The sequence below is a fragment of the Hippocampus comes genome, unplaced genomic scaffold (genome assembly GCF_001891065.2).
Source record: "Hippocampus comes isolate QL1 unplaced genomic scaffold, H_comes_QL1_v1.1 scaffold367, whole genome shotgun sequence".
Lineage (NCBI taxonomy): Eukaryota > Metazoa > Chordata > Actinopteri > Syngnathiformes > Syngnathidae > Hippocampus > Hippocampus comes.
This window is the reverse complement of record NW_017805741.1, coordinates 730,681-754,581: the sequence shown is the minus strand read 5'-3', so window position 1 is coordinate 754,581 and position 23,901 is coordinate 730,681. Positions and strand designations below refer to the sequence as shown.

General features: G+C 49.7%; 4 protein-coding genes across 10 annotated transcripts in view; all 4 read left to right on the top strand.

The window, feature by feature from the left end:
* Positions 1–5,695, top strand: part of LOC109524029 (disintegrin and metalloproteinase domain-containing protein 11-like) — a 10,478-nt gene extending 4,783 nt beyond the window's left edge. The window contains exons 12-27 of one of the 5 annotated variants that reach the window (XM_019883596.1): positions 61–145; positions 214–304; positions 520–571; positions 664–763; positions 1,004–1,075; positions 1,156–1,248; positions 1,316–1,396; positions 1,552–1,602; positions 1,677–1,740; positions 1,806–1,911; positions 2,014–2,133; positions 2,224–2,392; positions 2,490–2,604; positions 2,877–2,967; positions 3,214–3,231; positions 5,236–5,695. In XM_019883596.1, coding sequence (XP_019739155.1) covers positions 61–145; positions 214–304; positions 520–571; positions 664–763; positions 1,004–1,075; positions 1,156–1,248; positions 1,316–1,396; positions 1,552–1,602; positions 1,677–1,740; positions 1,806–1,911; positions 2,014–2,133; positions 2,224–2,392; positions 2,490–2,604; positions 2,877–2,967; positions 3,214–3,231; positions 5,236–5,443 — 1,516 coding nt within the window. In that variant the 3' untranslated portion in view covers positions 5,444–5,695. Of the gene's footprint in view, positions 1–60; positions 146–213; positions 305–519; positions 572–663; positions 764–1,003; positions 1,076–1,155; positions 1,249–1,315; positions 1,397–1,551; positions 1,603–1,676; positions 1,741–1,805; positions 1,912–2,013; positions 2,134–2,223; positions 2,393–2,489; positions 2,605–2,876; positions 2,968–3,213; positions 3,809–3,894; positions 4,461–5,235 lie in introns of those variants that run through there. The other 4 variants (XM_019883597.1, XM_019883600.1, XM_019883598.1 and 1 more) reach the window with 4 other exon arrangements.
* Positions 5,696–5,706: 11 nt separating this feature from the next.
* On the top strand, positions 5,707–10,299 carry LOC109524031 (peptidyl-prolyl cis-trans isomerase FKBP10-like). 3 transcript variants are annotated; one of them, XM_019883601.1, is made up of 11 exons: positions 5,707–6,047; positions 6,203–6,348; positions 6,502–6,691; positions 6,845–6,990; positions 7,437–7,629; positions 7,748–7,893; positions 8,312–8,501; positions 8,572–8,714; positions 8,825–8,988; positions 9,141–9,332; positions 9,417–10,299. In XM_019883601.1, the coding sequence occupies exons 1-10, from the start codon at positions 5,854–5,856 to the stop codon at positions 9,327–9,329; spliced, it is 1,701 nt and encodes a 566-aa protein (XP_019739160.1). In that variant the 5' UTR covers positions 5,707–5,853; the 3' UTR covers positions 9,330–9,332; positions 9,417–10,299. The 3 variants fall into 3 exon arrangements, with proteins under 3 accessions (XP_019739160.1, XP_019739161.1, XP_019739162.1); XM_019883602.1 differs by lacking the exon at positions 9,417–10,299 and having other exon boundaries at positions 7,440–7,629; positions 9,141–9,409; XM_019883603.1 differs by lacking the exons at positions 5,707–6,047; positions 6,203–6,348; positions 9,417–10,299 and having other exon boundaries at positions 6,576–6,691; positions 6,793–6,990; positions 9,141–9,409.
* A 2,194-nt stretch (positions 10,300–12,493) lies between these two features.
* On the top strand, positions 12,494–18,740 carry cpn1 (carboxypeptidase N, polypeptide 1). Its single transcript, XM_019883317.1, has 10 exons — positions 12,494–12,551; positions 12,670–12,831; positions 14,178–14,374; positions 14,756–14,911; positions 15,667–15,843; positions 15,938–16,049; positions 16,549–16,688; positions 17,830–17,929; positions 18,020–18,138; positions 18,367–18,740. Exons 1-10 carry the CDS (start codon positions 12,494–12,496, stop codon positions 18,475–18,477), a joined length of 1,332 nt encoding a protein of 443 aa, XP_019738876.1. The 3' UTR covers positions 18,478–18,740.
* A 2,461-nt stretch (positions 18,741–21,201) lies between these two features.
* Positions 21,202–23,901, top strand: part of dnmbp (dynamin binding protein) — a 27,347-nt gene continuing 24,647 nt past the window's right edge. The window contains 1 exon segment of the mRNA XM_019883592.1: positions 21,202–21,563. The gene's annotated coding sequence lies outside the window, so the exon portion shown is untranslated.

The window sequence follows — 23,901 nt, the reverse complement described above, 5'->3', positions numbered from 1 at the left end:
CCCCCCCATCATGTCCCACCTCTCCTGCTCAAGCCTCACTCTCCTCGTGTCTCCCCGCAGCGGGAGGACCTTCATGAGCAGCCGCAGCGAGGCCGCCTACATCGGCGGAGTCTGCTCACTCAGCAGAGGCGGCGGCATCAACGAGGTGACGCCTTCCGAACGTCCTTATTTGTCCCCCCCCCCAACCCGAGCTAACTTGCTTTGTGTGTTCAGTTTGGCGCCGTGGGTCCGATGGCCATCACGCTGTGCCAGAGTCTGGGCCAGAACATCGGAATGCTGAGGAGCAAGGACAGACCTGCTGCAGGTCAGCTAAGCGGCTTTGCATCACTTTTTGTAGGCATAAAAAGCAGGATTAGAAGGATGACCTTCAACGCACAATCTACTTCATTATGTTTTTAAAGCACCGGATTGTAGATCACGTTTTTTCCATGAATTGTTAATTAAAATAATAAACAATTTGGAGGTGGACTGACCCACTGCTCTAGTTTAGAGCAACGTGGCTTTGATTTGTTTGGCCAGGAGACTGCAGGTGTCCAGACCCTTGGTTAGGATGCATCATGGAGGACACCGGGTGAGTACACAAAAAAAAAAAAAAATCTCGTCTTTTCTGCCCAACAAGTGGAAGTGCGAACTGATCTGGGATTTTTTTTTTGGTTCACTCAGCTATTACCTGCCCAGGAAGTTCTCTCGCTGCAGCGTCGATGAATACCTGCGCTTTCTGCAGCAAGGCGGCGGCAGCTGCCTGTTCAACAAGCCCAGCAAGGTGACAGAGAAAATTCTTTCAAATAATGGTGAAATGATGGCGGCGGAGCACAGGCTGACAAAATGAAGCGCCACTTCTTATCTCGAGAAACTTGATCTATTGTTCCTTGGTAGCAAGTTACCACAAGATGGCGCCGAAGCGGTGTTTCTCTATTAGACCCGCCTTTGGCGCCATCTTGTGGAACGGAAAAGAAGTTGCGAAGAATTGTGATGGGACTAAAACCGCCATGGAACGTTGCAGCTGCTGGACCCACCCGAGTGCGGCAACGGACACGTGGAGCCGGGCGAGGAGTGCGACTGCGGCACGCTCGTGGTAACTACTGGCTCCGTCCCCGCGAGCCCGCACTCTTGTCATCGTCGACGCACGCCAAAGTTGCCTCTCGGGTCTCGTAGGAATGCGCCCGCGACGGGGCAAACTGCTGCAAGAAGTGCACGCTGACCCACAACGCCATGTGCAGCAACGGCCTCTGCTGCAGGGACTGCAAGGTTAGTTCCTTTTGTTGTCGTGAAGTCGCCGTCCAGACTCCCACGCGTTTGTCCGTTGCCGTCGCAGTATGAGCTGAGAGGGGTGACGTGTCGCCAGGCCGTCAACGACTGTGACATCCCAGAAACCTGCGTAGGGGATTCCAGCCAGGTATGAAAATGTCGCCACTCCAAAGGATTATTATGGTTCGGAGGTTTTTCTTCAAATAGGGTTACGTTCATTTTTTTTTTTAAACAACAAAGACATGACACATGAAGAGGGGTGTGCAGACTTTTTATCTCCACTCTACTCTGTCTGCCCGACAGTGCCCTCACAACGTCCACAAACTGGACGGCTACACGTGCGAGGCCGGCCAGGTAAGTCGGCCTCCCGCTCGGCGGGCGTCCCCCACCACTTTGCGCCATCGTGACTCGTGACCCCCCCCTCCCAGGGCCGCTGCTACGGTGGCCGCTGCAAGACCAGGGACGGCCAGTGCAGGAGCTTGTGGGGCTTCGGTGAGGAGATGGCAAAGACTCAAATTTGCGAGAGTTATTTTTCATTCCTCCCCCCCCGTCCCCAGACGCTGCCGACAGGTTCTGCTACGAAAAGCTGAATTCCGAGGGCACGGAGAAAGGGAACTGCGGCCCCGCGCCCGGCGGCCAGGGATGGATGCATTGTAACAAGCAGTGAGCGAGACTTTGTTCAAGAATGAACTCCTCTGGGGGTGAATTGGATCCATTTTGGAACAAAGTCATCAAAATGCCTTTTCTCTCCCCCCTCTAATGCAGGGACGTTCTGTGTGGTCTGCTGCTGTGCACCAACGTGACCGAAAAGCCGAGCTTTGGCGAGCTGCGGGGCAAACTGACCAGTTTGACCGTCCATCATCACAACAGATACCTGGACTGCAGGTGAGCATTGCCTCCTTTCCCCGTCGTCTGTATCGATGAATAAAGACATCGGTCGTGCAGCCTTCTTTGTTTTTGGGGGATGGATACAAGGGGCGGTCACGCAGTGCTGGACGACGGCTCGGACCTGGGCTACGTGGAGGACGGCACGCCGTGCGGGCCCAACATGATGTGCCTGGAACGCCGCTGCCTTCCGGTGGCCGCCTTCAACCTCAGCGCCTGTCCCGGCTCGTCCGTCGCGCGCAGCTGCTCCCATCACGGCGTGAGTGAGATGGACACGCCCTCCGGTTTTGCGTGTTTTTTATTTTTTATTTTTCAAACTGACAATGAATCGCGTTTGACCTTTTGACCCCTTGCAGACGTGCAGCAACGAAGTGAAGTGTATCTGCGATCGCGACTACACCGGGAAAGACTGCAGCGTGTTTGACCCCGTTCCCATTCCCACGCCGCACGAGGGCCCGGAAAAATATAAAGGTAATTTCTCCGTTCCAGCTGGCCTGTCAAATTCATTTTTTGTCGCGGGGCACATGACACTTGCGCAGGGCTGTCGTGGAAGTTGACGTGCTTGATTTGCTTTCACTGGCCACGTCAATGTTTGATCGCCCCCTTTGGGATTGCTTTCAAATCCATGATGATGAAACCGATCAGCATCGTTCTCGTCCGTTACGAGTCGCAATTTGTATGTATCAGAAAGAATTGGGGTGTCACGGCAGAGTGTAGATATTTGCACGGACGGATTTGTGCAGGTCCGAGCGGCACCAACATCATCATCGGCTCGGTGGCCGGCGCCATCCTGCTGGCGGCCGTCGTCCTGGGAGGCACCGGATGGGGATTCAAGTAAGAGCGCTCGACTCGCGCGCGCCTGCCGCCATTTGGTGAATGTCGTTTCATGCTTGCGAGCGCCTGGAATGCTGTCATAGATTGGAGTCCGAGAAGCACGAGTAAAGCTTCTCGCCATCTCTGAGGCTGTGCCAAAAGGTGCTTCTTGAGGCGAGCTTTGATTTGAGCCCTCACCGCTGTCCCCGTTTCTGTGTGCCCCCCCCCCCTTCCCCCATATTGTTGCCTTCGTCCTTGCGGATCCAGAAACATCCGGAGAGGAAGGTACGACCCCGCCTTTGAGTCCTGAGCGCGCAAGTCGTTCACGCGTGCGGGATAGTCACCAGTCGGCCGTTTGTGAACATTCCACATGAGTGCAGCTTTCTTTGTTGACGTTTTGGCTCATCCCTTGTGAGAAAGACCTCATACATGAATCGAGGAAAAAAAAAAATAGCATGCAACAACCAGTCAGCGCACGCCTCTTCCAATGCCACCTTTTGTTTTCATTTTCAATTACTGGAAGCATTTGGAATGGCGCACTTGTGCGAGCACGTCATCATACTTCATACATCATATTTATTTCCGTAGACTTGATAGGTCGCGTTTATGGTAGAAAGGTTTTCGAAATGATTTCGTCTTGGTTTTACTTTTCCAGATCACAAAAAGCTGGCATACGAACAGTGCTCTGTCCACTTTATTTCCGTAAATATACGTTGAGCATTGGTGGCTTGAATCTTTTGGATGGGGCATAGCACACATCTAATGCTAATTTGCTGCCTTCTGTCTGACAGACTTGACAGGACTGGCATTCTTGTCATATTGAGAGGATCTGATTACATTAAAGCACAATTGTACTTCTTTTTTGTTGTTGTTGTAGTTCTTATTTCTAATGACTTCCTGCTTCTCTTTTTCCTTCTCCTTCTGCTTTCTTCCTCATCCCCTCCTCAGATCTTCCGGAGTGTGATCTTCAATCACGTCTTTTGCTCCGCTCGCAGGACATTTGGAGGCCCCGTCCTGCCTTTCGGGACCGCTGCGGGAGCCCTCTTTTCTTTTTCTTTTCTTCTTTCAAGTGATGATGTCACTGGGCCAGGCTGCTGTCGATGCCCCTTCCTCCGCACGTGTCAGGGCAATATGTGGAAAATAGCAGCAAGTCGCGCAGATACCTCATCAGCCAGCCGCTCCTGCTCTCATATGTAATATGCATCCATGTATGAATGTACCTTTTAGGCGCGCATCGTATGCGTGGTCTGTATGTAATCCATGCACAGTAGAGCCCGACCGATACATCGGTCAGCTGGATGGTTGAACTTTGGGGAAAGAGAAAAATTGGATCTATTCAACTGGCCACTTCAACAGATGCGATAGTTGTTCTGAACCAAGGGTGCGCTGAGTTTCGAGAATGCGCCTTTGCAGACTGCCGTGTGGAAACCCACTCGTTGCCCACTCATTTACCACAAAAGTGTGTTTATTTACGACAAACTATTGCTCGTGCGCTCACGGAGCTGAGAACAGGCCACCCGCTCGGTGGCCAGCTTGTCGCCTCGGCGTACTGCACCCGATGCATCCCCTCGCGCACACCAGTCTCCAAATTAGTCTGCAGCTCTGGCGTCACGTCCACCAATCAACGCCACCCTTATTCTTCTGCTTGCTCATGAGACGATATGGATTCTGATCACTATTTCGTTGATATTTTTGCTCTCTTTCTTGAACAGGTTGGTGATATGTGGAAAATAGCAGCAAGTCGCGCAGATACCTCATCAGCCAGCCGCTCCTGCTCTCATATGTAATATGCATCCATGTATGAATGTACCTTTTAGGCGCGCATCGTATGCGTAGTCTGTATGTAATCCATGCACAGTAGAGCCCGACCGATACATCGGTCAGCTGGATGGTTGAACTTTGGGGAAAGAGAAAAATTGGATCTATTCAACTGGCCACTTCAACAGATGCGATAGTTGTTCTGAACCAAGGGTGCGCTGAGTTTCGAGAATGCGCCTTTGCAGACTGCCGTGTGGAAACCCACTCGTTGCCCACTCATTTACCACAAAAGTGTGTTTATTTACGACAAACTATTGCTCGTGCGCTCACGGAGCTGAGAACAGGCCACCCGCTCGGTGGCCAGCTTGTCGCCTCGGCGTACTGCACCCGATGCATCCCCTCGTGCACACCAGTCTCCAAATTAGTCTCCAGCTCTGGCGTCAACGCCACCCTTATTCTTCTGCTTGCTCATAAAACGATATAGATTCCGATCACTATTTCGTTTATATTTTTGCTCTCTTTCTTGAACAGGTTGGTGCCAACGTGTTTTTTCCGCGTCGAGATGAAGCGTTTGTGGAATTTAGGCAGGCTTTGTCGCCGTCTTGTGGTCAATAGGAGAAATGCTGCCCGTGATAACTTCCGGGAATCCAAAACAGATACGAGACGTTTTTTTTTCCATTTATGTCTCGTGCTACCCATGTATTCAATTTATTTTTATTTTCGAAAAAAACATATTTAAAGTCAAACGGTTCTGAGACTTTTTCGTTCGGGAAAATCGAGCTCTATTTCAGTTTGGGGGATTTCTATATTAAAACTAATATCAAATGGTCAGTCGTTTTTCTATTATGAATGTCACTTTCCAATGTGTCAATGTCAAACCGCCAAATTGAGGGACTTTGTTGTGACGCCGGAAGTTGTTTTCCAAAAGCGATGCGCTTTGTCTTGCTCGCAGCTTTGACGAAAGACGCTTTTGCCTACCCCCCCCTCCCCCAAAAAAAAAAGTCCGACATTCCTTCCTTGGAATCGCTGCTGGCTTCGGAGTCTGCTGGAGGGTGTCCACGTTTGCAGCTCTCACATCTGTGCGCCGAGGCCTCCGCTCTAAATTAACAGCCCAGTTCTTGTTTTTCAAGCGTTATTTTGGTCAAGACGATGTTCGCCTGTTGCATCGTCCCCGTGTTCGTCGCGTTCGTGTGTTTCGCGGAGTGCAACCCCAGCCCGCTCGGCGATGTCGTCGTGGACAGACACTTCATCCCCCCAACTTGTACGCGGCAAGCCCAAGACGGAGATCAGGTTCGCTATCACTACAACGCCACTTTTCTCGACGGGAAAACGTTTGATTCCAGGTAAGAGCATCCGCGTGATTCTATCTTTGCCATGGGGAGTTTTCCTCAAGTTTAAATGTGTGCGATAGATGGCGTCGTTGCAGCAATTTTCTGCTGGGACTTGACACGTATCATTTCCCCCCCCCCCCCCCCCCCCCCCCCACCTTCCCGTTTAGCCACCAGCGAGGGGCAGCCAAGGTGGGCCTTCTCGGGGAGGGTCGCCTGATCGCCGGCATCGAGAAAGGACTGCTTGGCATGTGCGTCAACGAGCGACGCACCCTCACCGTCCCTCCGCACCTGGCCTACGGCAGCAGCGGAGCAGGTAGGATCAATTACGATTAAATTATTAGGATTCAAACAAGTACATTCCTTTTTTTTTTTCATTGCATTACCGAGTTTGTAAATACCAATCAGCAACCAGCACTTAAAAAAAAAAAAAAAAATCAAATCCCAGTCCTTGACTTGTTGCCCGCAGGTGAAACGATCCCTCCGGACACCACGCTGGTCTTCGAGATCCTTCTGCTGGATTTGTGGAACAAAGCCGACCTGGTGGTCACCAAAACCATCAGCACCCCCAAAGACTGCAAACGTTCGGTGATGCGCAGCGACTTTGTGCGTTACCACTACAACGGTACCCTGCTGGACGGCACCACTTTTGACTCCAGGTGAAGTCCGTTTCGGCACATGACGCCACAAGTTGGCCATGAGCTTCCCGTTCGGGTCCGAATGACGCTCTTGTGTGTGCTGTCTGTACTCTGTCACGCAGGGGTGTTGTCTGTTCTGTGTTTGACTTTTTGGCTTGTATGAGCCCCACGCAGCTACGTGCGGAAGCAGACGCGCGACTCCCTGGTGGGCGAGGGCTGGCTGGTCAAGGGCCTGGACGAGGGCCTGCTGGGCATGTGTGTGGGGGAGATCCGGAATATCGTCATCCCGCCTTTCAAAGGCTATGGAGAAAAAGGCTCAGGTAGATGATGATGATGATGATGGTGATGATCAGCGTGCGGCGTACCGTAGACGATGGGTGGGCAAAGTAGGGCCCACTCCCCCCCCTTTGTTGTTTTTTTTTCAACCATCTTCCTGACTCAAGTCTGCTCATCATTGCATGAGGACCTCTGCAAGCAAATGCTAATGTTGGCCTTGCGCATGTGAAACCTTCGAAATGTGTCACGGCCTCGTCATTGTAGTAGATACGCGCGACCAATTGACGGCGAAGCCCTTTAGAAATCCAGATCAAGGAGAGTTGTGAGTTCCACTTGTTCACTGAAGTTGGAAAAAGGCTGCCGTCGCCACCCTGCCCCGAAAATGCCGCCACTATCTCAATGTGACGAAAAGTCAAGCCGGTTTGCAATTTTGGTCCACGTTTTAGCGGCTGGTTGCGCAGTCCGCGATTTGATGGCCATTTGATTGAAGCAGGAGCGGAGGTCCCCCCCCATGCCACTTTGGTGTTTGACGTGCTGCTGGTGGACATCCACAACCCCAAAGACAACATCACCGTGGAGGAGCAGGTGGTGCCCGAGTCGTGCAATCGCAGGACGGTGGCGGGCGATTACATCCGCTACCATTACAACGGAACCTTTCTCAACGGCGTCACCTTCGACACCAGGTCAGCTCGGCGTTCGTTCCCGGCCTCTGTCGAGCCACCGGGGAATCTCGAAAGCACCTTCTATCCAACGTACTCGTTTGGGAATGAGCGTGACATTGAAATCTGCCGTGTCGGACAGCTACCAGAGGAACAGCACGTACAACACCTACATCGGGATGGGCTACGTGATCGCCGGCATGGACCAGGCCCTGCTCGGGGTCTGCATGGGCGAGCGGAGGAGGGTCGTCATCCCGCCGCACCTGGCCTACGGCCAAGGCGGAGCAGGTACTTGCCATTCAGTCGAACCGGTGAGGCTCTCGACTGAACAAAGTACGGCGACATTTCTGGAATGGCGCGGAAAACGCGTCTGGCGGAGATGTGCCTTGACATTTCGCAGTCTGTATTCAAAATCAAGTTAGCGTCAGGCTAACCCTTCACGCAACCCGAATCCAACCCCCTTACCCAACCCTGACCCCGAAACCAACCCTACCTTTAGCCCAATCCCGAACTCTAACCTCGAAAACCAACCCTAACAACCCACATCTAAAAATACAATTGACCAACAACAAAACTAGATCTAAAAAAAAAAAAAAAATCTGTCAAAACAAATTTGTAAAAGGTAAGAAACTAAAGAATGAAGTCCACCTCTAAAAGGAGAATACGTCTTTAATTTTGTTTTCTAAACTCCGAACCGTTTTTCTAGGCGATGTGATCCCGCCGTCTGCCGTGCTGGTCTTCGACATCCACGTCGTGGACTTCCACAACCCCAGCGACCAAGTGGACGTGCAGGTCCTCCACCGCCCCGAAGCCTGCAACCACACCACCGAGGTGGACGACCTGGTCCACTACCACTACAACTGCACCCTGGTGGACGGCACGCGCCTCTTCTCCTCGTGAGTCCTTTTTTTTAATTTTTTTTTTTTTTTTTTAAACGCAAGCAATAATAAGCTCAATTTGTGACAGGCACGATTACGAGAACCTCCAGGACGCGGTGCTGGGCTCGGACAAGGTGATCGACGGGCTGGAGCAGGCCTTGCGGGGCATGTGCGAGGGCGAGAGGCGAATGGTCACCGTGCCACCTCACCTGGGCCACGGAGAAAAAGGAGGCGAGTACTTGCATGTGGTCACTTCCGATGCATAGTTTCCCTCTTCTATTGAAGAAGTGTGGGGGGGGGTGGGGAATTCCTCCGGCGTGACGCCTTTTTGTCCATTTCAGCCCCGGGCGTGCCGAGCAGCGCCGTGCTGGTGTTTGACATCGAGATGGTGCGCGTGCAGAAGGGCGTGCCGCCGGGTTATCTCTTCGTGTGGCTGAAGGAGACGCCCCAAGATTTGTTCCAAGCCATGGACGTCGACAAGGACGAGGCCGTGCCCCAGGAAGAGGTGGCCATACTTTGACTACTGCTTTTCATTTAGCATAATGATGAGAATACAACAAAGGTCGATAAAAATGCAGCCCGTCACTTCCAAATACACACGATGAGTCTATCTACTGTTGCGGGATGGTGAACGTCCGGTGAACGCTGTTTCCGCAGTTTGCCGACTTCATCAAGCTGCAGGTGTCGGAGGGCAAAGGCCGCCTGAGGCCCGGGATGGCCGCGGAGCAGGTGATCGCCGACATGTTTGCCAATCAGGACCGCGACAAGGACGGACGCATCACGGCCGAAGAGCTGAAGCTCAAGGTGGACGAGGACATCGAGCGAGCGCAACACGACGAGCTGTGATGCCTCGTGCCGCCGCCCTTCCTGTTGGTTGTCTCAGGTACCAACATCAACACTTCAGGAACACACGCAAAGTACTTTTTTTTTTTTTTTTTTTTTTTTGTAGTTTTGTTTGCCCGTGTTGTACAGCCTTCTTGTTTTGGAAGAAAAACGACTACCCGGACTTGAAATTTCCTTTTTCAGCCACACTTTAAATGTCAAATCAGACTGATGAAATGCACTGTTGGGATTCAACACAACCACCCACCCCAAAACCAAAATGTTCATCTCAATGTAGCATTGCAATCAATCAGGTTGCATGGAGAAGAAAAACGCTTTGGTCTTCATGGACAATACTGAAATTTGGCGATGCATATTTTGAATGAGTTTTTCAAGGTTTTGCGTTTGTTCACTGCAAATGTAATTCAAGTTTGCGATCAATAAAACGGCAACTGTTCCATTCAGCGGCAGAGTGCAGTGTGTTGGACCCTCGACCGCTTGATGAGGGACACCTATATTATCTCGTGGTAATTTGACCTTGAAGGGCTAAGCTTTGACGTTTGTTCTGATATTTTTGCCCCATTATGATATTGAATGTCATTCCGACTGGATTCTCACTTAGTATAGAAGATGTCAAATTGATGTCCAGATGCACTCAGTATGGTATTCTAAGAGTTGTTTATCCTGTCACCACCGTAACGCGGCAATTTCATAAGAGATCAAAAATGTAAACGCGGTTTGAGGAAAGCCTTCAACGAAGCGTCCGTCTCCCGTCAGTCTCGACTGTGGTCTCCTGATGGCAGCACAAACTTGAGGCTGGCGTTGGGGACGCCAGCACAACGATGTCAAAAGAGTTGCCGCACGACTCCCTCCTTGCGTCCACCTGAAGGAAACGCAGACATCAGAGGCTACGTCGGGGGTGCCCAAAGTATGGTCCGCGGGCCACAGAGTTGTTCATTGACTTATTGTAAATAAAACTGGGACTTAAAACACATTGAATGTGATTGAGTAGATTATTATTTTTTTTAACCTCATTGATGTATCTCCTGTCTCATTCATTCGTTTTGGAAATGACACCAATGTTTGCACTCCAAGAGCATGATGAGATGAGAAGAGGGAGTGTGGCGATGGGCCGGATGGTCAAAGAAGGCCTTTAATGTAAAAATAAAAAACTGAAGTGTAAAAGGTGCCAAATGCCTTTGTGGTTTCCTGGACAGCAGGGGGCGATATGGAGCTCCAAACCACCAAGCAAAAGAACAAGAACGGTACTACTTCCTGTTCAATGAGCAAGTTTTTCCGCTGACCAGAAGGCGTGTTCTCAGTGAGTAATTTTAACATTTGAAACTGACTATTCGCCATTTATCTGTAACTGTGTTTATGTAGACAATTTAGGAGAATGATCACGACACGCTGCTCCTCTAATTCGTTTCTTGTTCCCCAGTAAGCCAGTTAGCTAGCACGCCTCCCACAAGTAGCCCTCAGCTGTCAATCAAAAACCAATCAATAAGAGCGTTCGACTTGAATGTTATTTTGTATGTTTTCCACACCAAAGCTGCAGTCCACAGTGAAAGTGTGATGGCTTCACATATGGGGCCAGATTTGTCTCAAACAATTATTCCCAGAAATGCATCCCAGGACTTTACTCACTTGTTTTTCGAAATATATTTGTGATATTCACAAACTAAATACTAAATTACAAAAAATACGCGTTGATAATATCCACAAATGTACTCGTCATTTTCACACGTTTTCCGGTCCCCAAATCCATGCACAATTTTCACGTGTTTTAATGTGACGTGTGCATTTCTTCTGACTTTGAGATCCCTTCTTTGTCCGCTTGGGGGCAGTGTTGCCGTCTCCAATTAATGAGAACGACCTATAGCCCGTTTTTCCTTTCAAACTTGGAAATTGAAGAATAGAAAACGAGCCTTTGTCTGACCTTTTATAAGCTGCTTATTTAACACAACTCGGGAAACAAACCACGACCGTAATTTGTTTCCCTCGACCTTGTTCTGCTTTGACACGAAGACGTACTTTTTCTCCAGTTTGTCCGCCGCTGCGGCGCCAAAGAAGAAGATGAGGTAGCAGCAGAAGGTCATCGTCCTCAGTGTCAAGGCTTCGACGTAACAAATGAGGCAAAACGGGCTCGTGTTTAGAGCCTTGCGGGACAGCACGTGTCAACAATCCTTCAGACGAGGTTGTCTGACTTATCATTTGGAATGTCGTGACAGCATATCGTGTTTTCACTCTGGTAAAATGGCAACGATATTCTGGTGAAAGAACATTTTCGCAGCTCTATCTTTTCAAAATATTTTCTCGGTTTTTCAAAAAGATTTTGGATCCTTTTCAGACAACTGCAATTTGTTCTACAATGATTTACAGTATTCCCTTGTAATAGTGCAACTCATTTGATGTCCAGATTAAAAATTGACTCAGAATTGACGAATTGTCTCCTTCAATGAGTAAATGTTCGCGTCCTGCAATCTTCTCACCACTTTTAGCCTGAACAACACGGCTCCACCTCGCCCCCACGGTATTTGTGTCTGCTTGTCTTGCTCTTGCTCAATTGACCTTGTGTAAAATCTTTGCCTGGCCTTTTTGTGTGTGTGTGTGTGGGGGGGGGGGGCTTCCAACAAACAGCAGTTACTCAATTCCCAGGGAGGAAAGTGTTCCCCTAACTCCCTCCTCCTCCAGGTTTGACTGACAGCGTTGCTCGCACACTCAGTCTACTGTGTGTGTGTGTGTGTGTGTGTGTGTGTGTGTGTGTGTGGAAAGGCTAAGGGGGTGCAGTTTTGGCACGGCCGTGGGGCTTTCAGGCGTTTAAGTGCAGCGCTGGATCTGGATAGAACACATCTGCGGCTCTTGCACTGCAGAATGTACGTAAGCAAGCGGGTTGCTTCAGAACTGGGATTCATGTCCAGGTCGGGTCTCCACACGCACGCACGCACACAGAGCGCCACTGTGTGTTGACTCAAGAGTTAATGAATGGATGGCTGGAAGCTGGAACGGGAGCAGCGCCTTGGAAACAAGCCTCTTTTCCCAGGAAGGGAGCACAGGGGACAAAAGAGAGAGGGGGCACCCGAAATGAAAATTGCCTGTTTGCCGAGACCCCAACAAGTGCGGGGGGTGGGGGGAAAGCGAAGGTGGGCCTCCAAGCATTCCATGCGGCGCGACCGACAGCCACTAACATGTACTTGACAAGGAGCCACGGGGGAAAAGGGGAGAAGCAGCTGTCGGAGGAGGAGAGTGAGACAAAGGAGCAACGGGGGGGGGGCTGTCCTTACTTGCTCTCCTTGGCGTGGGAGGGGGCACAGCGAGGGACTCAAGAGGAGCCTCACTCATTTTATGTTTGCTGTGTGCAAAGGCGAACGCATGTATCACCGCTACGAGGACATGGTGAGAGCTTTGTTCGCCGTGCACAACCAGTGCCCTTACATCACGCGCATCTACAGCGTGGGCCGCAGCGTGGAGGCGCGCCACCTCTACGTGCTGGAGTTCAGCGACAACCCGGGCATCCACGAGGCGCGTGAGTAACACCTCGCTCCGCCGCTTTAAGAACTAAAATGGGTCACCCGCTGGGTTGCCAAGTGGCAAGGTAAACTACGAGGCGCGTGAGTAACACCTCGCTCCGCCGCTTTGAGAACTAAAACGGGTCACCCGCTCATTCTCGTTGGGTTGCCAAGTGGCAAGGTAAACCGATTTGGGGGGTTCCAAACGGATGACGTAAAGATGAAAACATGGATGAGATGATGACTTGTTACTTTGAGGGAAGGCAATGTGACGTTTTCCACGGAAACGCTTGCATTGACTGCGGGTGTAAAAACTCGACACCCCCCGTTTCCAATGTTAGCTTTTTGGCTGCGTGTTGACTCCGGTTTCATCGGAGTGGGAATGTGTTTGGTCAATTCTGAACACTTGTTTCGAAGAGGGTGCGCACACTTGTGCCACCACCACATTATTTCACTTATTTTAACTCCCCCCCACCCCTTAAAGATTCAGCTGAGTTGTATGGGTCACAGGTCACATGAATGGTGGAAAAATCTTGGTCTCATTTTTTTTTTTTTTTGTCAAATGACAAAAACCTGCCATTTGAAACGGGGGCTGCGTAGACTATTTACATCCGCTACATACAATCCATGTCAAGGTCGTGGCAAGCGACGCACGCGTTTGGGATGGGCAACGCCTCGCTTGGTTTTGGTTGGGTTGCATGCCAGCGCATTCTTCCACTTTTGCACAAGACGGAGGAGCGCTGTGTTGGTTTTTCCTGGTCCAAAAAAAGCAAAGGCCAAAAGAATGAAACGAAGAATGTTAAATTTGGCATCTGGAAAGTTGTTGACATGCACAACGTTTTAATCTTGAAGACGAGTTGTTTTTGGGGGGGGGAGCGAGAGGAAAAAAACATCTGCAATTCATTCCAAGTCACTTTCCAGAAGGTTGGTTGCGATATTTCAGGTACTTGCCGGTCACCACAAAAATGAGCCCGCCGCATGTTTATTTGACGCCCGGCCGAGGCAAAACCGCCGACGTTGGCAATGGCCGGCGTTTCCACTGGCGCAACAACTCACTCGGGCTTATCTTGCGATTCCATGGCGTGGCTTTCCTTCCATAGAGCAGAAGGATGTGTGCTTGTTCCGCTGCAAGGTGCCACAGGAGAAGCAAAACAGGAAGCGTGGCCTTTGTGCCAGGGAGTTCTCCGTCGACTTTTAACCGTTAAACTAGGGGCGGGCAACATCGAGCCTGTGGGCCATATCCGTCAAGTGCTGTGAGCGTGCGCGCGGATGCCCCGGCCGTCGGTTCCAATGGCGATGATGCCCGAACGCCCCCGTTTTGCCTCGTTGACCCGTTGCCGTCCCTTGTGCCTTTCCTCCCCAGTGGAACCCGAGTTCAAGTACGTGGGCAACATGCACGGCAACGAGGTGGTCGGCCGCGAGCTGCTCATCAAGTTCTCCCAATTTCTCTGTGAGGAATTCCAGGCCGGAAACCAGCGCATCGCGAGGCTCGTCTACGACACGCGCATCCACATCATGCCCTCCATGAACCCCGACGGCTACGAGGTGGCTGCCAGACAGGTAACGGACGCCCGAAGAGACAAGATGGGAATTACGGAGAAAAATGTGATGATGTACTGAATGAACAAAATGTGGGAGGTGTTCCCGAAAGTCATGAGGGGAGAAAAATGTCAGCGTTTTATGAGGAAAAATACAAGAAAAAGGGGATGATGTCCTTGTTGTGATATTTCGACCCAAAAAATAATAATAATAATAATCCAGCAATGAAATAACGTCGTCACATTCAACCAAAAAAAAAAAAATCATCCAGCAATGAAATAACGTCGTGACATTCAACGTGTTGTCGTGTGATTTTGAGATGGACGATGCAAAGAACGTCGTCCGACTCTGAAAAGACGCCAATGAACGATTGCACCTCTGATGCTCTTGCTTTTCAACCAGGGTCCCGAGTTCAACGGCTACCTGGTTGGCCGAGGCAACGTGCGCGAAGTCGACCTGAACCGCAACTTTCCCGACCTGAACGCGCTCATGTATTACTACGAGAAGAGCAACGGACGGAACCACCACCTGCCGCTTTCGGACAACTGGGAGCAACAGGTCAGACGCGCCGCGCACGGGAGGGGGCGGGGCAAGGCCTTCAATGGTTGACGTCACTTAGCGTGGTATCGACTCGAAAGTCTTTCCGTCGTTCATGTGACGTAGAACTTGCGCAACGCCAATGAACAAAAAAAGTCATGGAGTGAAATAGCGCGTGCTCTCGAAAAGGAAAGAGCCAGCCGGATACGGGCGCCCCACGTGTCCGTACGGAAGCTCGCACGGCGTAGCGACCGATTTAGCTTGAAAGCTCAACAAAGTGCCTCTCCAAATAAACAACTGCCAGACGCCAACCGCCTGCTTCAAGGCCGCGCCGGTGCCGAGCTCCCGTGTTTATTGCCGCGCATTCCTCACTCCAGCGCGGCTATTACCAAAAGAAACGGCCTGCTTTGCGAATGTCTCTATCAAGTCATGTCAACTGAGTGAAAATAAACAACAGATCGCCTGCTTCAAGGCCGCGCCGGTGCCGAGCTCCCGTGTTTATTGCCGCGCATTCCTCACGCCAGCGCGGCTATTACCAAAAGAAACGGCCATGTGGCCTGCTTTGCGAATGTCTCTATCAAGTCATGTCAACCGAGTGAAAATAAAAACCACCAATGTTCCGTGCTCTGTATTTTTGCAGAAAAGTTTGCAAGTCAGATGAATCAATGACTCCTTTGGTTGAAGCACATAGACCGCCTTCTAGAAATCAAGACTGTGTGCTGTGGGTCAAACGGACAAAGTGGGCGTGTCTGTGTTCACTTCAATACCATCCTCAGGTGGAACCAGAGACCCGGGCAGTCATCAAATGGATGCAAAACTACAATTTTGTCCTGTCTGCCAATCTCCATGGCGGCGCCGTGGTGGCCAACTACCCTTTCGACAAGTCGCGGGACGCCCGCATCCGAGGGAGGACCACCTACGCCGCCACTCCGGATGACAAAATCTTCAGAAACGTAAGCCGCCGACACGAGCGCGTCTCTTTGGAAACGTCACCGTGAGTTGGGCTGGCGTGTGTGTGTGTGTGTGTGTGTGTGTGTGTGATATCAGCTGGCGAGGACTTACTCGTACGCGCATGGCTGGATGCACAAGGGTTGGAACTGCGGCGACTACTTTGACGAGGGAATCACCAACGGAGCCAGCTGGTACTCGCTGTCTAAGGGTCAGTCAATAAATCGATTTTAATCCTGCTACGCAGCCTATCTGCCAGTTTTTTTTTTTTTTTTTTAACTCCTTCAATGTTTTTCAATTGATTTGGCATCACATCCAGAGTAGAAGTAGCGAATGTTTCCTGGGTATCATCAATCAGGGGAGTTTTTATACGAGCTTCGCCACTGGCGCTAAAGCTCCTGCCCTCATCCTTCTTGGCTCGGCGCTTTGCAGCCAAAGCGCGCGAGCATTTACAGGAATACGTTTGCGCAAAAAAATGCCTCCGGGCTCCGCATTCATCAGATTGCTGGCTTGCTGTTAAGTCCTTGTCTGGAATTTGAAGCTATCGAGTTGTTTTCTTTCTTTCCTTTTTTTTTTTTTTTTCTGCAAGCAAGGTCACGTTTTCTTTGTTTGAAGTGACTTCTCAATTTGCTGCCGGTTGTACGTCACGCTTGAACTCTGCGGCGCATGCGCCGCACATTTGAAAAGCTTTTGCGTCAATCTGTCTGCAGGTATGCAGGACTTCAACTATTTGCACACTAACTGTTTTGAGATCACGCTGGAGCTGAGCTGCGACAAGTTCCCTCCCGAGTCTTCGCTGCCCGGAGAATGGCTGGGCAATCGCGAAGCGCTGGTTTCCTTTGTGGAACAGGTCGGTTTCTGGTACTTTGTGGCCAAATCACGTCAGCCAAAACCCTCCGCGCACCGTTCAAATATCGGACGGCTAAAACTGAGCATGCAAGCTTTGGGATACGGCTGATGACTTTGAGCTTGCGCAAGTGTGAGGAGGCAACAGTGCGGGGCCCACTCGAGTCAAGTATGCAGCATGGCAACATACGCTATCAAAAGCCATGAGAGAAGGGTCAGACGAGCGCCTTTTGTTATAATTATACATAAGAGACTCAAGTCAAATACGGCCTTTGTTTACTAAATTAAAGACTCTTGTTTGCATTCTCGAGCAGTGATTTCAGGGGGGACTTTAGGCGTAGCCAGTCGCGGTTTCTGGCATGTGCTAAATGTGTGGTCGCACAGGGAAACAGAGTGGCAACCCCCCCGGAAGAAAAAAAAAAAACGTGCGTGTGTGTGTTTGTTTTGTGGAGGTACTAGGAAGTCAGCAAATCTTGGACAGCAGGGCACCATTCAATCTAGCTTGAGGAAAACATGATGTGAAAGGCTAAATGGATCCATTAAAAAAAAAAAAACATGAGAGAGTGTGAGTATTGATATATATGATTTGTCTCCATGTGTTGCAGCACCGTTTGTGTTCAGGTATCTGCCGCTCGAAGGGTAGCGACACCGTCACATAGATGCTAATAGTTAGCCCATGCGGCTATGGAGTTTCCCGTTGTAATTTAGCATTCGGTTTGGGGAGGCGATGTGAGCTTTAGACGCGCACGTGTTATCCTCTTTTGATTTCGACCTAGTTTGACGGGAACCTCCAGCTAGGAGTAGCGCCAAGCACCATGGAGCCTCTTGTGAGCGCGCATGTGCTCTGCGATTGGCTGGTGACCTTTCGGGGGGTGTACTCGCCTCTCATCCGTGAGTGGTCAGCAGCATCAGAAATGGGATTCCCCTCAACCTACACATGGCCGCACGACGCTCACACAACGCCCGTTGCCAGTACACATCAGACTCCATCCTGTTTACGTGCTTAGGTGGGGGCTGTTGTTTTGGGTCGGCAAAGGGGTCGTCAACTCTTTAATGCGGGCGTATGGACAAGAGCGATGATGATCCGACTGTGTTACAATTAGCAGAGAGAGCACCATAAACAGCGGGCTTCCCCTCCGTTCCAGGTGCATCATGGGATAAAGGGCATGGTGTATGATGAAAACAACAACCCGATCAAGAACGCTGAGATCTCAGTGTCAGGCATCGACCACGACGTGACCAGTGGTCAGTTGTTTTTCCTCGGACGCTTCCTTCTTCGTGCTGGGAAATGAAAAGTCTCGCCACTCGGTTCAAAGATTGTTCATGGCTCCCCAGGAGTGCACGGCGACTACTTCCGACTCCTGTTGCCCGGCACGTACGCGGTGACGGCCTCTGCCCCGGGTTACGCCGTCTCCTCGAGCACCATCACAGTGGGACCGGCTGGAGCCACCCAGGTGGGTTCTCATCATACATACGGCACTCGTCGAAAACATTCTCGAAGGCGTCACGTCATGTTTTGAAATTAGAACATCGGTCATTCTTACAAGTGTGGTCGTGGCACCCATGTGCTCCCTCTAGTGGTGCAATGAGAATCGGCGGATGACAAAGTGTGCCTCATGTGAGAGGGCATTCTTGACTGAATGTTTTCACTTGTGCTCTCTCTGTCTCTCTCTCCACGACAGCATGATTTTTACTTGAAAAAGGCCCCAAAACAAAACGCCAAGACGAAGCAGCACCACGGCAGGAGGAACGCGTCATCTCCCAAGTCCACCTTAAAACTGGGTCCGAGATGAGAGACACGCACACAGAAATGGAAAATCGACTTTTTATCTTTGTCGCCCCGTGCTGATGTTTTTTTTTTTTTGAAACGCGTTTTGCTCCTTATTAAATAATTATTGCAAGAATCGTGTATTTATGTAGCAGTACAGATGCACATGAAGATGGCTGTCCTTTTTTCTTTGGGGAGGGGGGATATTTCCCATGACGTTATTTGTTGAAAGCAAAAATAAAAGACTGCGTTTTCTTCTCCTGTGATGTGACTAAATCACTGTACACTCGTTCTGAATTATGTCGTCATATTTTGTGATCGGGAAACCTTGTTTTGGATTCACAATAAGGGCTGGCTCACTTGCAGCCAGACAGATGGTTTCAAAAATATGCCACTCGTCTTCACTCCTGGCTATTTTGACCAAAGCATAGCACCAACATGCTGGAAAGTGTTGCGGTGGCGGTCAATTGCGGGAGGAGAGGGGGGTGATAAATGCTGGAAAGTGTTGCGGTGGCGGTCAATTGCGGGGGGGGCGGTGAAACCCATGGCAACGTCATTTCTTTGGCCAGACGGAAGCGCTACTTGAGCGCGAGCTCTTCCAGCGGGTGGCGGCAGAGGACAAGATGTGACAAAGCCGGTGAACTGACAGCTTTCAAATTCCATCGCACGGTGACACGCGTAAAGGTGGCAAGAAAACACCTCCCACTCGTCTCCCCTGACGATTAACCGTGACGAAGCGGGGTGACTTTTTGCTCAGACCGGGACGACATCCATCTGCAAGTTGAACAATCTTGACTTGGTCCAAAGGCAATGGACTCATTTCGTGACAGAGCTATTTGACTTTCCGGTGCTTTCCTGAAGGTAAACAGTGTAACAATGGCTCCTCTGTGAAGGACGGGAAAGAGGAAAAGGACACTTGACATTTCAGGCTGGGCCATTCGAAAAGGGCTTCTCCGTGGCTAAGGGCCAACATATTTGTTTTCACCTGGACTTCAAAGTGGAGTCGTGGTTGCGAGGCCATGATGGCGGTTGATAAGCGGGGGTTGACATGTTCTCTTGCCATCTGCAAGTTGAACAATCTTGACTTGGTCCAAAGGCAATGGTCACTGCGTCTCCACAACAAAACGGACTGTGTCCTCCTACGGTGCACCAAATATTCATAAGACAACAATGGACCTCCCAATCAAGTCAAGTCAAAGAATGACTCTTGAATGAAAGTGGCCACTGCGAGAGGAGACACAAAGGCGGCGTTTCATGCAGACACAACACTCTGGAGCATTCTCATCGGTGTGCGTGCGTGGGACGCGTTTGTGCACAGAAAGTGTTGTCGTCACGGATGCCCTCACGTGGACCTACGCTGCTAGGCAACGCCCACACTCTTCAGAAGCACGTCCACTAACCGGGAATCTATGATTTACCATGAAAATTAAGTGACCCGCGAAAAAAATGATCAAGATTTATACATTTGTAAGCCTATGTTATATTATTAATTATCATTTTATGTTTGAGCATCATATTATTTGAGAAGCAGGAAGTGATTTTAGTGACGAGAGTTGTGTTCTCGAACGTGCTGCGGTGCAGATGTCTTTTTTTCCCCTTTTAATAAACTGCATTAAAGGATTCCATTTCGCCTTTTGTCGTTCGTAAAGTAGAGCTATCCACTAAAAACAACGAACCCCTCAACTTACATAGTGGATAGGGTATGTCTAAACCAATTGGTTGGTTTCGGCGCGGTACTTGGGCGTATTTTGTTGTATGCCACGCTTTGCAAACACACGAATGACTACAGAAGGCCATCTGTTGTCCATTAGCGCTGATCCAAGGCAGGCCTGCGCCAATGGAAGCCCATCCCATCATGCAATGGGTGTGGTATGTTCTGTGGAACGTTCCTCTTTGTACGTGACGCAAATAACTATTTCAGCAAGATATCGAGGCCGGAATGGTGATGTACTGCCGGTTTTACGTTGATCAATATGCCCCTGTGAAGTCGGATCAAACGCTCGTTCGGGCCTTGGAGATTCCCCAGCCACCCTTGAACATTTCCACACAGGAGTTTTAGTGTCACTTCAGTGCCTTCCTTTTCCATGTTCACGTTTGAGAGTTGCCTCGGTTTCCTGCCATTGTTTTTGCACATACGACATGAGGAAGCTGTCATGCAGAATCAGCAAAAACTGCATACAGCCTCTCTCGCTTCACAAACAAGCTCACGAGCTCATTCATCCCTAACTTGTCATGGACTGCATCAGTAATATGCGAAATGCAGAGATACATTCCAAAATAATAAAATTATAACATGCCTTTTTTGAAGATCATCAGCGCAAAAAAAGCTCGAAGGTATGATTGTGCATGACTGTAAATTAGAACATCTTTGGAGAAAACATATTTTCATAGATAAACTTTTTGTAAAAAAAAAGCCCAAATTCCAAATTGAAACAATAAATTCCTTCGTGAATGTAGATGTTGTTTTGTCAACTGGTTAAAATAAGTCGCTGTTTATTAGCATTATTTAGCATTAGTAAATAGTCTTATTAATAGTATTTTTATTCAGTATGGACAGAAACATAATAGTGTCTTTTGAAGTACAAAAAAACTAAATATTTATTTCGTCAAGAAAAGGATAATATGGATTTGAAACGACGCACAGTCGGTAGGTACGATGTTTCCGGTCAGGCACAACGTGGGGCAGCTATAACAGCTGATTGGAAAAAGTGCACTTTCCCTTTCTTTTCAGTCAGGCACCAAGGTGGGGCACCTAACGGGAGCTCTGAAAAAATGGGTGGTGTGTTTGTGTGAGTGGAAAAAAAAGGCATGGAGAGGAGACACGCAAAAAGGCAAGCTCGCCTTCCAGCGCCTCTGACGTCTGACCAGATGACAGCTGATCCGGCAGCGACACATGAAGGACTGCGCCAACATGGTTTTACACCAAAATAGCGGGGTACCTCGCTTTGTGATGATTGCTTTGCAGCGATACGCAGTGTAATTGCTCAAGTCCCGTCTGGGGGACACGCGTGCCAACTAACACATCATCAGCGGAGCGGTGCAAGAGTTGCCTTCTGGTGTGAGTCTGCTTGGATCTTGAACGCCGTCGCCGGATTTCAATCACCCGAATAGGTGAGAATTTATTTCCTGATTTTTACTTAAAACGTGAGGGATCAGCGTGTCTTGGTGTGTAAATTGCCACTAACAGGCGATCATGCTGAATATAACAACAATCACGTCTGTGTACGAGAAGCTGTGAAGTTTACATCAATGTTTACCAAACTTTACTATGGACATATTTACTTAAAAAAAGGCAGTGAAATAATGTGCACAGATTAATTATGTACGTTCTGCCATCGAATGGACGAGCATGTATCTGTTCTGCCTGTCACTATATGCAGCTGACATAGATCGAAAACTAAAGATACATTATTTGTAATTTGCCATTGAAGTGAAACAGATTTTTTTTTTCCTCCTGGGTGGTGGTGATCTTGAACAAAAGTGTTCACGAGCTAATAATTCGCTTGCAGTCTCTCATCTGTCTGTCAAAGTTTGACTGATTGTTTTCATAGGTGTGCAAAGCCTCCTCGAGTTGTCTGTATGCCGCCCGCGTCTGCTGTCATCAACTGAGGTGAGGGGATGTCAGGCGGTAGAAATGAGTGCCAGGTTGTATTAAATTGAGCCCTCATTGAGCAAGGAACTGGAGATGCTTGGCTTTAAATTGCTCGGCTTTGGCCCGACATCTTCCAATAAATCCTGCGTGAACGTGCAATTACGTGCATTTTGATCTCGTGATGAAGGCCTCCAAACGGCCACTTTGTGTCAATTTTAAGTGTTAGTTCTCACCGCAAGGAAGCAGAGCGACTGTCATTTTTCTTGACGTAGATTGGCCGAATGGATCCAACGTGATGTTAGACAGTGATGCTGCGTTTGTGGAAAGGCGTGTGCATTCCTTCATACGATTCATGTGGCGGGAAAAGGTTGTTTAGTTTTGCTCCCCCTTTTTTTGACCAGCGAATATTTTTTACTCTGATAAAGTCGCTTTAGCAGCAGTTTACTTGGAAGGTAGGCGAGCCTCTGACTACATTGTTCTCATCCTGCGCCACACACACCTAACTGACATGTCTCTGACCCGGACGTTATGTGTCAAGCTGATGATGTGGTATCGGTGCATTGAGTATCAGATTTTTTTTGGGTGGGGGGGTAGACCAGTATTGGTATCGGTACATCACTGACGAAGATACATCTTCCCTTTGAGAACTTGTATGTGACTGACCAGGGCCCGGACAGTGAATTGAGGTTTCATGCTGGCTTCGGTTCATTCCATTTGGATGTGTCCATCAGAAGAAACCGTCGACATGTTGGCACAGTTTCTCCCCCTGGATCGATCCAGGCTGACGCCGTCTCGTTATGATGACACCCCTCGAGGACGAGAAGAGTTACGTAATGGCTCACGTGCAACCCATTTGTGCCTCCGGCGTGTTTTCAGGGTGTGGCGTATCCTCGGTCCTCTCGAGGAAAACCCTCTTTGCCTTTTCAAACACGAGCCCCTCGTTTCCGAGGCGATGTGGGCGCAGACATCCGAGCTGTTCTCCTGTTTATGCAAAGGATCGGCTCCACTCGGTGTGGGCGTCTGTCATTTATATTCAACACGTGCTTGGGAAAGGACATGGAAAAAGAGGAGGAGGAAGAGGAGTGTGTGAGATTCTGGCATCCTCTTGTGGAATGCCCTGACGCTTGCTCACCAAATATGAAAACAGTGTGTTGGACTGGCTTTTTCCAGTGGACGCACCCGGGGGTTTCCTCCTCCGTCCTTTTCGCCTCACTGCGAGACACCCAACGCGAGGATTCGTCATGACTCACGACATGTTGCCTTGACAGAATTCTCTGTTCCCTCGCCGTTGGCGGGCCCTGCATTTGGTACCTGGCCTTGCTGAATCCGCCTCCTACTGGTCAAGGGGGCAACAGCCAAAGGTGATCAACCTCGCACTCCACCTCACATCGGACGTGGTGAACGCCCTCTTTCTGTTTGTTTGTTTGACATCCAGAACTGTCCGCTGGCAGTTTTTGCGTGTTGTATTGAATTCCAGCTGACTCGGCAGTGTGAATGAAGCCAGCCACGCAGTCAACAGTTGGGATCCAAACCGATCCAGCCCTCTCCAGAGGCTTCTGCCAGTCTGCGCGCGTAGGCCAGTCTGCCCCTGTGGCGCTCTGAATGGGCCGCGAGCTGCCATGTCTACATTGTTGGCGTCGGTTCAATAAAGGATGCAGACCGTCAGCAACAGCCCATGTCGTGCAGGCGTTCACACTCGGGAAAGGGCAATTTGAATCTGAAGCTCAAGCTGTTCATTCTCATTTCATTCCAATCTCGTCACATTAAAAGCACAAAATAGACAGCTGTTAGCTGTCGTGTGTTTGTGTGTGTGTGTGTGTGTGTGTGTGTGTGTGTGTGTGTGTGTGTGTGTGTCCA

Coding starts and splice junctions, on each gene's coding strand:
- LOC109524031 (XM_019883601.1), top strand. CDS start 5,854: ATGTTCGCCTGTTGCATCGTCCCCGTGTTCGTCGCGTTCGTGTGTTTC. Junction 6,048..6,202: donor GGGAAAACGTTTGATTCCAG/GTAAGAGCATCC, acceptor CTTCCCGTTTAG/CCACCAGCGAGGGGCAGCCA. Junction 6,349..6,501: donor CTACGGCAGCAGCGGAGCAG/GTAGGATCAATT, acceptor TGTTGCCCGCAG/GTGAAACGATCCCTCCGGAC.
- cpn1 (XM_019883317.1), top strand. CDS start 12,494: ATGTACTTGACAAGGAGCCACGGGGGAAAAGGGGAGAAGCAGCTGTCG. Junction 15,844..15,937: donor ATGACAAAATCTTCAGAAAC/GTAAGCCGCCGA, acceptor GTGTGATATCAG/CTGGCGAGGACTTACTCGTA. Junction 16,689..17,829: donor TGGTTTCCTTTGTGGAACAG/GTCGGTTTCTGG, acceptor CCTCCGTTCCAG/GTGCATCATGGGATAAAGGG.